Consider the following 12,938-nt stretch of genomic DNA (forward strand, 5'->3'; position numbering starts at 1 on the left):
TCTATCTAGCCAAGTTTATTCACATAGATATATCGTAAAGGTGAAAAAGGCATCGACAGCCCCTGGTTACTGGCTTGAAAAGAATGCCTACATCAAATAGGCACATAAAATAGGTTATACCAAGCATATAGAAATGGCCTCAAAACTGCTGCAGATTTTATTCAGCGATTGAAAAGAAGAGCATAATATCAGTACTTCTTCATGAACGGGTTGCTTTTATCAGGAATATGGAATGCAATTTCTGTGTTTAAGGGCGAAAGCAATTTGGTCGAAGATGCAATAGGCAGGCCTAACCACAATCATTATGATATATTATACACCGAGCAAGGCTATACAGAAAGTGTGCTCAAACCTTTGGGCTTGGTGGGCCAAAATATAATCTAAGTGGTGGGCCACGAGCCAAACAAATATACATACATCTTTTTTTTTTTTTTTTGGGGGGGGGGGGGGGGGGGTTGGCAGGCTTTTTAGGGTATTGTTAGACATAAACTATTATATTCATCATAGTGATTCAGGAGTATAATATTCTCCACCAACATTAGACAACTATACAGAAATCCCTCAAATTTCTGAAATACGTCAATTAAATCAATAATGAGAGAATAGTCAGATTAACTGATATCTAAAATAGCAGTGCAGATGACAGTCTTTCGCTAAGTGCAGAGATGAGTAATGCATCTGTAGGGGACTTTTACTAATGCTACAGACTTTGTGGCACAGCAGAAAGTTCAGCATTGTGAGTAAATAATGTATGAAGATATGAATGTGAGCCACTTCAGATCACTAATCCGGCAAATGGACGTAAAACAGCACTAACACGAGCAGATCTACATCTGGGATGCTCTGTTTTAATCAGCTGTCTGCTTGACATGATCCTATGTGCTCCTGCAGTTATGGGTTTTAGATTTTTTGGGGTTCTGAAGTGTTGGGAAAGGTTAGCTGCAAATTGTTTCTGCCTCCATCTCCTTTGAAGTATTACTAGCTGGTTATTCTGTTGTCTTTTGTATGTTTCTCCTAGCACAATGGATTGTATGAGCCTTTCGATTGCTTTGAAAGCAACTGTCCTTTTTGCCACTCTTGTGTTATGAAATTAGATTTTCTTTTCAGGTCATTGTCATTCATCAAATACCCAGGTTGGTGTAATTTTGCTGCATTCATGAGCCTCTGAAAATGTATTTAAACAGACACAAGGAGTCATCCTGATCATCCAGCAAGCCAGCCCACCAAAATATTTTTAACTGGCTTGTTGACTTAAGTATTGATTAGGAGTTTCTGGATTAGATATTTTTCCAGCTCTCCAATAGAAAAGGTTGGGGGTTGGCTAATGTGATTCTAGATCTGGTTAAGTGCAACTTTTCCCTCAAGTTAACTACAGGTCTGTGACACATCTGCATGTGTCTTCATTTTTACATGATCCCTCTTCCCTGTCCTTTCATATCATGACATTCGTTCCACTAGATGAATATGACCTTTCAATTATAATCCATTGGCCTACATTTCTGACCAAGAATGTAAAAGGTACACCATCTTTGTACTTTATACCATCTTTGATATCACAAGACATTTAAAAAAAAAATCCACTCCCTTGTTGAGACAGAGTAACATGTTTGAAGGGAATGAACCCATCTAAATGTGCTGTATCTCGGTGCTCTGAAATAGAGATGATTTAGAGAGAGAGAAAGGGAGGGAGCGAGCGGTAGAGAAATACAGGAGTACAGCACAGCCCTTTGAAATTATGTCTGGGTTGTTGGCATTTCTAGCATGCAGCTGGAACAGGGAGCAGGCGGAGAGTGGGTGGGGAGCAGAGAGGGGGGCGGGGCGCTGGCTCCGTCTGATGATGCGAGGGCCGTCTCGAGGGAAACACCAGTGATGTAATGGAAAGAACCGCTGATGGATTGATGGAAGGATGGAGGAAGATGGAGGGAGATAGGCAAATTGAAGGAGAAAGGGAGAGAGATGAAGGAAGATGGGTGGTTACTTTAAAGTCTACACGAGTCTATTTTCCATCTATGTTGTTGGACAGTTTACTGTAGCTAAAGGAAACGGTATACAGTATACAAAACATACAATGCGTCTGACTGAGTCTGCAATCCTTTTGTGACAAAATGCTTAACCTTTTTTCTGTAACATAGGATTGTCATGGGTTCATACTGAGTGCGACGTATATCGGTTGCAGGTACTTAGGCAATAAAAAAAGACAAATTCATTTATGGGCTTGGTCCCTTTTAAAGAAAACAATAAATTCAGCAACAAAAAAAACATCCTCTCACAGTCAACTGCATTTATTTTCAGAAAACTTAACATGTGTAAATAGTTGTTTGAACAAAGCAAGATTCAACAACTGAGACAAACTGAACAAGTTCCACAGACATGTGACTAACAGAAATGGAATAATGTATCCCTGAACAAAGGGGGGGTCAAAATAAAAAGTAAGTCAGTATCTGGTGTGTCCACCAGCTGCATTAAGTATTGCAGTGCATCTCCTCCTCGTGGACTGCGCCAGATTTGCCAGTTCTTGATGTGAGATGTTACCCCACTCTTCCACCTGCAAGTTCCCAGACATTTCTGGGGGGAATAGTCCTAGCCCTCACGTTCCGATCCAACAGGTCCCAGACGTGCTCAATGGGATTGAGACCGGGGCTCTTCGTTGGCCATGGCAGAACACTGTTCCTGTCTTGCAGGAAAGCACACAGAAGAATGAGCAGTATGGCTGGTGGCATTATCATGCCGTAGGGTCATGTCAGGATGAGCCTGCAGGAAGGGTACCATATGAGGGAGGAGGATTGCTTCCCTGTAACGTGAATCCGACCATCACCCCTGGTGAGACAAAACCGTGACTCGTCAGTGAAGAGCACTTTTTGCCAATCCTGTCTGGTCAAGTGATGGTGGGTTTGTGCCCATAAGCGACGTTGTTGCCGGTGATGTCTGATGAGGACCTGCCTTACAACAGGACTACAAGCCCTCAGTCCAGCCTCTCTCAGATTATTGCGGACAGTCTGAGCACTGATGGAGGGATTGTGCGTTCCTGGTGTAACTCGGGCAGTTGTTGTTGCCATCCTGTACCTGTCCCGCAGGTGTGATGTTCGGATGTACCGATCCTGTGCGGGTGTTGTTACACGTGGTCTCCCACTGCGAGGATGATCAGCTGTCCGTCCTGTCCCCCCTGTAGCGCTGTCTTAGGGGTCTCACAGTACAGACATTGCAATTTATTGCCCTGGCCACACCTGCAGTCCTCATGCCTCCTTGCAGCATGCCTAAGGCACGTTCATGCAGATGAGCAGGGACCCTGGACATCTTTCTTTTGGTGTTTTTCAGAGTCTGTAGAAAGGCCTCTTTAGTGTCCTAAGTAATCATAACTGTGACTTTAATTGCCTACCGTCTGTAAGCTGCTAGTGTCTTAATGACCGTTCCACAGGTGCATGTTCATTAATTGTTTATGGTTCATTGAACAAGCATGGGGAACAGTGTTTAAACCCTTTACAATGAAGATCTGTGAAGTTATTTGGATTTTTGCGAATTATCTTTGAAAGACAGGGTCCTGAAAAAGGGACATTTCTTTTTTTGCTGAGTTTGTGTCTTCTAGTCTTGTAAAGAGCAGGCTTAATGGCTGATCCCTTATCTATGGTGGTAAAAAACATCGGACGATGACTAGTCCGCTCACTCTCCACCATGTGTGTTTGCACATTTAAACACTGGGGGGGGACTTTCTCTCATTCCATATCTGACTATTTTCAACAAGCACACAGTTGAAAACAAATATTTACAATGGGTTTATTCAATATTAGTAACTTAAAATCATAGTAATAGGTAACCTAGAAATGGTTGAATCACTATTGGGCAATATTTTGCCAGTAGCTGCAAGTTATATTTTAAGTCAAGTCGTTAAAGGGAATTTAAATATTTTGAATTCATTTGTAGCTTTGTGATGAAACTGTAACCTGAGCTTATGCAAAATCATGTTAATTCAATCTCCGGATAAGCTGTTAGCAGGAGAGAGATACGTTTTTAGAGCTTGTCTTAAGACAGCACTGTGTACTGTACCAGTCATTCTGAGCAAGGAGTTCTAAACCTTCCAACTAAATTACAGTGTCCTTGAGTAGCTGGTGACAAGTAGAGCAAGGTCCTTTTCTCTCTAATAACTTCCAGATAGGGCTGGAGAGAGAATAAAGCATTACTATACAGGCACTTGTTTTGGCTCTGATCGCTGTCTGATTCATCTTCATTGCTATACCTTTCTTTACCTTAATTTGACTTCCTCAGTGTCGCTGAGAAGGGCAGATGATTCAAGGCTTTTATCTGTTAGATGAGGTCCAGTAAAATATTCAGCCAGGTTGCAAGTTCATGTAGCAGTATTGGTTATATTTTCAGACTTCATCCATTTTATTGACTTGAACTTTTCTGATGATGACATTGTGCATTTTGCTGTACAGTAAATTATAGATGAAAGCGTGTGGATTTTAATACATTTGCAGATGTGGAGATACCTCTGCTTTTAATGCTTGACAGTTCAATTGTTTCCTAATGGGATTTTTGGACTAAATGCTAAATAGGCTTAAATTACATTGCATTCAGGAAAACACACTGCCCCATTCACTAGATCATTAATGTCTACCTTTCATGTTGAATACTGTTTGTTTCCACAGTCAATTTATCTTGATTAGATCAGACTATATAACCCAGATATTAACAAACCTCTCCTTCAGAAACACCATTGTAAATCTTTATGATATCATGAAAAAAAACACCCTCTGATGTTGATCCTGTTTTTGCAAAAAGGGTCCATGTTGCGGCGGTGAATAAGCTCTTTAGTAAAAATCATAATTCTCTTTGATCCACCCCAAAGTGTCTTTGATGATGGGAATAAACACAAGGACTTTGTCAGGCCAATTGGGATGTTATTTTGTTCGCAAGGACACCATCTGAAACAGTCTATGTGTGTGTGTTGTGGTACTGTAGGGACCCACGGCCCCAGGTGTAGGCCCTGTGTGATTTAGATGATTCAGACTAGGACAAATAGAATTAGCCTGTTTAATGTGACGTCCTCCTCCCTACACCAGAGACAAAGCTGGATGTGGGAGGACATTAGGGATGTACTTTTAAACCCACGTGTAGTTCCAATGTACCAATGTGCTTTGATTTAAAAGATACAACATTATGCCAATTAATAACATTCCCTTTGAATGTGTTCATCTCTATCGAATTAGCATAAATCCTCTCCAATGTACACTGTCTACAGTTATACACATTACTTTCTAGGTTTCTAGGTTTCTAAGTGTTTAAGTGAGTTTTATTGTAAAGTTACAATATACATACTGACGTACATTCTTATTATACACTCTGACTATATTGATTCTGATGACTCTCAATATTAAGGGCTCATGGTGTGATATTTGCATTTCCTTCCTCAGGTAAAGAAAGTGTTGGACCAAGAGGGTTTCGGCCGACAGAAGAGAGGGTACAGAAGCATTGATGAAATTTATATCAAAATGACCGACCCCCTATTCAGCAAACAGTGGTATCTGGTGAGTAGTCATCATTCCATATCAGCCTCAATTATGTTATCTTACCCACTGATCACTGATCCCAGACATATTCACTGCTGCTCCTCCTATGGAGATGATGTATTTTCATTAGGCCAGTCAATATTGTCCATGCCATCTCATCTCCCCATTCATGTCAGCCCACTCCCCCAATGTTTACCCTGAACTGGCAAGTGTGACTTTCCTGTCTTCTGGGGCCAATGTGCCTTCATTTATTCCACTTGTCAGATTAAACGCTCCCCAGTAGGTTCCCAGCAAAGTACCATATCCGTGACATTTGCTTTTCCCCCTCCCTCTCATCCTCCACACCTCATCTCTTCCTCCCTCTTCCTTCCCCTTATCTTCCTCCGTGTTGAGTAGTTCTCTAATGACTCCTCGGCTGGGTGTCCTGCATCATGGCCTGTCTCCATATTGTTTGTGTGACAAATTAGATCAACACTGGCCAGGCTGATGGGACCCCCGGACTCGACCTGAATGTGGCTGAGGCTTGGGGACTGGGTTACACCGGGAGAGGCATCACCATAGCTATCATGGACGATGGTAGGTACCGGTATAGGCCTTACAGTTGAAGTTGTATCACTATCTCAGTAGAGATCATCACTGGGAGTGTAGTGCTGGGCTGGAGTTAAATTCTTTACACCAGGGGTGTCAAACTCATTTTGCCCGGGGGACACATTTGGTCTTCACCGAGTGCCGGATGGTTGAAAATTCGGTTATATTTCCTTACTGTCAAAATGTGCAATTATTAAACGTTTTTGATGTTTTTTTTTATTTTTGATTAGCCCTCACTGTTGAGCTTTCTTTTCGGTGATTGCTAGCAAGCTGAACAGAGTGAAGAGAATGTATAATGTAGAGCAACTATAATTTCTACACAGTTTCGATTTGGTTTTAGTAATTAAATATAGATTGAGGAGCTGTATGTTTGATACCCCTGCTTTACACCCTGTAGCTCTTCAATACCAGAGTTGGTAGCCATCGGTAACCATTGGTTGCTACTACATTGTATTTTGATTAGAAATAGCTTGAAAGGTAATATTCATCCACTTGTTATTGTGGTTAATTATAGTTCATTGTGACAAGGTGATTAATTAACTAATTACAGTGCCTTGCAAAAGTATTCATCCCCCTTGGTGTTTTTTCCTATTTTGTTGCATTACAACCTGTCAATCTAAGTGTCACATGATCTGTCACATGATCTCAGTATATATACACACCTGATCTGAAAGGCCCCAGAGTCTGCAACACCACTAAGCAAGGGGCACCATGAAAAACAAGGAGCTCTCCAAACAGGTCTGTGACAAAGTTGTGGAGAAGTACAGATCAGGGTTGGGTTATAAAAAAATATCCAAAACTTTGAACATCCCAGAGCACCATTAAATCCATTATTAAAAAATGGAAAGAATATGGCACCATAACAAACTTGCCAAGAGAGGGCCGCCCAACAAAACTCACAGACCAGGCAAGGAGGGCATTAATCAGAGAGGCAACAAAGAGACCAAAGATAACCCTGAAGGATCTGTAAAGCTCCACAGCGGAGATTGGAGTATCTGTCCATAGGACCACTTTACACCGTACATGCCACACAGCTAGGCTTTACAGAAGAGTGGCCAAAAAAAGCCATAGCTTAAAGAAAAAAGTTTTGCCTTGAAGAATTGGCAAAAATCCCAGTGGATAGATGTGCCAAGTTTATAGAGACATACGCCAAGAATTTGGGGGCTGAATAGTTATGCACGCTCAAGTTCTGGTTTTTTTGTCTTTTATCTTGTTTTAGGCATGTGGTGATAAGTGATAGGCATGTTGTGTAAATCAAATGATACAATCCCCCCCAAAAATCTATTTTCATTCCAGGTTGTAAGGCAACAAAATAGGAAAAATGCCAAGGAGGTGAATACCTTCGCAAGCCACTAACTTAAGTCATTTACCCCCACTTGAGCGTGCATGTACAGCGTACATGTACATACCAGCTCCCAATTCAAATGTAATAAGTACAATGTAAAATCAAAAGTCACCATTTCCTGTTTCAGATTTTCTTATAAAAGTCCAAATCTCCCCTCAAGACCTGTATTCTTTTGAAGAAGAAATTGGAGCATTACCTCATAAATTTCTGTTGAAATTATGTTACAGGGATCGATTATCTCCACCCAGATCTTGCATCAAACTACGTAAGTACTTGATCATTTCACAATATTCTCCAATAATTCCCTGAATTGCTGTTCTGAAATAAAATCTCACTTTGAAGTGCCATTTTTGGCTGGTCTGTTGTTGAGTGCCAGTGGCAGGTGTATTCCAAGTTTCCTTCATGGTTGGCAAGTCTCCTTGTGTCGTTTGAGGACAGGGAGATGGGCAGCCAGCCAACCAAGCTGTTTAATGTTAATGGGCTCAGCACTATGGCAGGCGGGAAGGCAGGCCGATCTGTCACTAGCACAGATAATGCCAGGGTAGCTAGCGCCGCATAATGTGAGGCTCCAACTTTAGAATACTGATAATAACACCTCAAAGAACTGTCAGTGTCGCTGGCCAGAAAGAGGAAGTAGTAAAAGTAAGGAACTACATCTTTGAAGTGTATCTTAAATAACTCACCACGCTCACCTCCCTCCAGAAATGTCACTTGTCTTTTCCTAGTAGCTGTCACGATCGTCGTATGGAGGGGACCAAAGCGCAGCGTGGTGTGAATCCATTATTTTATTGAATGATGAAAAACACAAAGAACACTTAAAAAAAAATATAATAATAAAAAAATGAAAAAAAATAAATAAAAATAAAAATTGCCGCTATGGTAACAAGTGCTGACACAGGCAACTACACATAGACAATAACCCACGAAATACCCAAAGAAGATGGCTGCCTAAATATGGCTCCCAATCAGATACAATGATAAACACCTGCCTCTAATTGAGAACCAATCTAGGCAACCATAGACCAACATAAACACCTAGATGAAAACAACCCCATAAATCTACAAAAAACCCTAGACAGTACAAACACCCTAGAATAAGACAAAAATACACATATCACCCATGTCACACCCTGACCTAACCAAAATAATAAAGAAAACAAAGAATACTAAGGTCAGGGCGTGACAGTAGCACTGACTTTGCTTATAAATACCTTGTTGAGGGAAAATATAATTGATACGATTGTGATATGTTGGTGTCTCTCCTAACTATTTTAAGATGAATGCACTAATTGTAAGTAACAATGGATAAGAGCATCGGCTAAATGACTAAAATGTAAATGCAAAAATGGAACTCACATTACAAAACATATTATTTAACACTGACTATTAACATTGCAGTACTAATGAACATCTCCGGACTATGTACTCAACAAGCTCAGTGTGCAGTGTTAAATGGCCAAATTCTGAAATCCTGAAATGGCTGTTTTGCTTTGACTGATAGTGAGAGCTGTGATTCTTATCGTGTCAGATCTAAGCCAATGACAGAGGCTTTATAGCAGTCCATTGCCGATACAGGGAAACAGTCTTTTGTAAAACAGCACCATCCAATAATGTGTTCTCTTATAGAAACACAGTAATGAACAGCACTGAAAGGTTTGCTTCATAAGTGTAGTTGGACACACACACACACGCACACACACACACACACACACACACACACACACACACACAGCCTTTCCGCCATACCATTTTATCTTTCTTTTCATATTGGAAAGATTTAGAGCTTCCGAAATGAGAAGGTGAGAGATGAGACTGCAAAAGAGAGGGAGAGAGAGGAAGGGAGAGAGATGAATGAATGTCAACAATTTTCTTTCACTCTGAGGATATTGGAAAAGCTTCAAACTGTCATAAACTTTGTGGTTCATGCATGATTCCTGTGTGTGTGTGTGTGTGTGTGTGTGTGTGTGTGTATATGTGTGTGTGTTTATTTCTTGCCTGTGAACGGGGATGAGTCTAAGCCGAAAAATAGCCGTGAGATTGGCAGTCGGGTTGATGCAGGAGGAAAATGCTCTACTCGGCTGATGGATCATGATGTGTAAGGATCTAAAACTAACTTAGCGCAACACACTTCCTGTGTGTGTGTGTGTGGTGTATTTGTGTGATGTATATGCGCGTGTATGTGTTTGTATAGATCACTGTTTCCTGATCTTTTCATGCTGATCCTCTGCAGCAATAATTCCCTCAACTATCAGTAAAACTATAACGTATTGAATATGCCATTCATCATTCAATTGAGATTAAAATACTTTTGTGCGTGTGTCTGAGTGTGTGTGTGCGTGTGTGTGTAAGAGGCTGATAAACTAATTTAGTGCATCTTCACTCTCTTCCAGGGCCGAAGTTCTTTTGATATAATTTCTACCTATTTCCTCGAAGCCTACAAACACTGCAATCAGTCAGTATTGATTGGTCTTCATTAGTATGCGCAAGAGCGCTCATTTATGTATGTGTGTGTGTGTGTTGTGTGTGTGCAGGTTTGCCATACTCTATAACACCTTGCATGAAATTTTTTCCTTGTAGTAAATTATTTATCTTCATTTCCCTATTATCTTTGTGACGAAGAGTTGTTAAAGACCCAGTGCAGTCAAAAATGTGATTTCCCTGTGTTTTGTATATATTTCCACACTATGAGGTTGGAATAATACTGTAAAATGTTGAAAATTATGATAATGCCCTTTTAGTGTAAAAGATGTTTGAAAAGACCCGTTTTGGTGGGATGGAGTTTTGGCCTGCCTGGTGAATTTGTTAAAACCTCTCTGGGCTATTGTATTTTGACGTCCGGATGAAAAGCGTGCCCAAAGTAAACTGCCTGTTACTCAGCCCCAGAAGCTAGGATATACATATAATTGGTATATTTGGATAGGAAACACTCTAAAGTTTCTAAAACTGTTAAAATAATGTATGTGAGTATAACAGAACTGATATGGCACGCGAAACCCCGAGGATAAACCATCCAAAAAATGAAAAATTCAGCCTACCACTATTTCCAATGGCTGTCATGTTAATTATGAGGTGAAAACCTCCCAGATTGCAGTTCCTAGTGCTTCCACTAGATGTCAACAGTCTTTAGAAAGAGTCTCAGGCTTGTTTTTGGAAAAATTAGCTAGAATTTGTAGTTTTTCTAAGTGTCTCCAGTGTTTTCATGCACATGGTGTCATGTATTGTCATGTTGTGTCTTGTTTCTGTCCTTTCCCTTCACCCTGTCTCCCTCTGCTGGTCGTTATTAGGTTACCTTTTCTCCCCCTCTCTCCCCCAGCTGTTCCTTGTCTCCTCCTAACTACCTCGTCACCCCTTTTCCCACCTGTTCCCTTTTTCCCTCTGATTAGTCCTCTATATCTCTCTCTGTTTTTGTTCCTGTCTTTGTCGGATTCTTGTTTGTGTTTTTCATGCCTGAACCAGACTATCGTCATGTTTGCTGCAACCTTGTCCTGTCCTGTCGGAATCTGCCGGTCCATCTGAGCCTACCTATGTTTTGTTATTAAAGAAGTTCTGTTTACGTTAATTCGCTTTTGGGTCCTCATTCACGCACCGTAACAGAAGAATCCGACCAAGAATGGACCCAGCGACTTCGGATCCTCTCCACTCAGCCGTCGAGATCCAGGGAGCGATGCTAGGCAGACACGAGCAGGAATTGTCTGCTGCTCGACATGCCGTTGAGACCCTGGCCACCCAAGTCTCCAACCTCACAGAACAGGTTCACCATCTCCGCCTCGATCCACCGGCCACTTCCAGAGCTTTCGAATCTCCGGAGCCCAGAATCAATAACCCGCCGTGTTACTCTGGGGAGCCCACTGAATGCCGCTCGTTCCTCACCCAGTGTGATATTGTGTTTTCTCTCCAGCCCAACACTTACTACAGGAGCACTGCTCGTGTCGCCTACGTCATATCTCTCCTTACTGGACGGGCTCGTGAGTGGGGCACGGCAATCTGGGAGGCAAGGGCTGAGTGTACTAACCAGTATCAGGACTTTAAGGAGGAGATGATACGGGTTTTTGGTCGATCTGTTTTTGGGGAGGAGGCTTCCAGGGCCCTGTCTTCCCTATGTCAAGGTAATCGATCCATAACAGACTACTCTATTGAGTTTCGCACTCTTGCTGCCTCCAGTGGCTGGAACGAGCCGGCTTTGCTCACTCGTTTTCTGGAGGGTCTCCGCGCAGAGGTAAAGGATGAGATTCTCTCCCGGGAGGTTCCTTCCAGCGTGGATTCCTTGATTGAACTCGCTATTCGCATTGAGCGACGGGTTGATCTTCGTCACCGAGCTCGTGGAAAGGAGCTCACGTTCTCCGTTGCCCCCCTCTCCGCATCACTACCATCTTCCTCTGCCGGCTCGGGTGCTGAGCCTATGCAGCTGGGAGGTATCCGCATCTCGACTAAGGAGAGGGAACGGAGAATCACCAACCGCCTCTGTCTCTATTGCGGTTCTGCTGGTCATTTTGTCACTTCATGTCCAGTAAAAGCCAGAGCTCATCAGTAAGCGGAGGGCTACTGGTGAGCGCTACTACTCCTGTCTCTCCTTCAAGATCCTGCACTACCTTGTCGGTCCATCTACGCTGGACCGGTTCGTCAGCTTCCTGCAGTGCCTTAATAGACTCTGGGGCGGAGGGCTGTTTTATGGACGAGACCTGGGCTCGGGAACATGACATTCCTCTCAGACAGTTAAGGGAGTCCACGGCCTTGTTCGCCCTGGATGGTAGTCCTCTCCCCAGGATTCAGCGTGAGACGCTACCTTTAACCCTCACTGTTTCTGGTAATCATAGCGAAACCATTTATTTTTTAATTTTTCGTTCACCTTTTACACCTGTTGTTTTGGGCCATCCCTGGCTAGTTTGTCATAATCCTTCCATTAATTGGTCTAGTAATTCTATCCTCTCCTGGAACGTCTCTTGTCATGTGAAATGTTTAATGTCTGCTATCCCTCCTGTTTCCTCTGTCTCTTCTTCACAGGAGGAGCCTGGTGATTTGACAGGGGTGCCGGAGGAATATCACGATCTGCGCACGGTGTTCAGTCGGTCCAGGGCCACCTCTCTTCCCCCACACCGGTCGTATGATTGTAGTATTGATCTCCTTCCGGGAACCACTCCCCCCCGGGGTAGACTATACTCTCTGTCGGCTCCCGAACGTAAGGCTCTCGAAGATTATTTGTCTGTAGCTCTTGCCGCCGGTACCATAGTCCCCTCCTCCTCTCCCGCCGGAGCGGGGTTTTTTTTTGTTAAGAAGAAGGACGGGTCCCTGCGCCCCTGCATAGATTATCGAGGGCTGAATGACATAACAGTGAAGAATCGTTATCCGCTTCCTCTTATGTCTTCAGCCTTCGAGATCCTGCAGGGAGCCAGGTTTTTCACTAAGTTGGACCTTCGTAACGCTTACCATCTCGTGCGCATCAAGGAGGGGGACGAGTGGAAGACGGCGTTTAACACTCCGTTAGGGCACTTTGAATACCGGGT

The 12,938-nt window shown here is 42.7% G+C and overlaps 1 protein-coding gene across 2 annotated transcripts in view; it reads left to right on the forward strand.

Moving 5' to 3' along the window:
- Nucleotides 1-12,938, forward strand: part of LOC110502463 (neuroendocrine convertase 2) — a 70,239-nt gene that overhangs the window by 23,291 nt on the left and 34,010 nt on the right. Inside the window, exons 3-5 of one of the 2 annotated variants that reach the window (XM_021580490.3) lie at nt 5,409-5,522; nt 5,972-6,080; nt 7,665-7,702. In XM_021580490.3, coding sequence (XP_021436165.2) covers nt 5,409-5,522; nt 5,972-6,080; nt 7,665-7,702 — 261 coding nt within the window. Of the gene's footprint in view, nt 1-5,408; nt 5,523-5,971; nt 6,081-7,664; nt 7,703-9,391; nt 9,533-12,938 lie in introns of those variants that run through there. The other variant, XM_090216932.1, reaches the window with a different exon arrangement.

Source organism: Oncorhynchus mykiss, chromosome 23, assembly GCF_057628025.1.
Source record: "Oncorhynchus mykiss isolate SJ-2025 chromosome 23, ASM5762802v1, whole genome shotgun sequence".
NCBI lineage: Eukaryota > Metazoa > Chordata > Actinopteri > Salmoniformes > Salmonidae > Oncorhynchus > Oncorhynchus mykiss.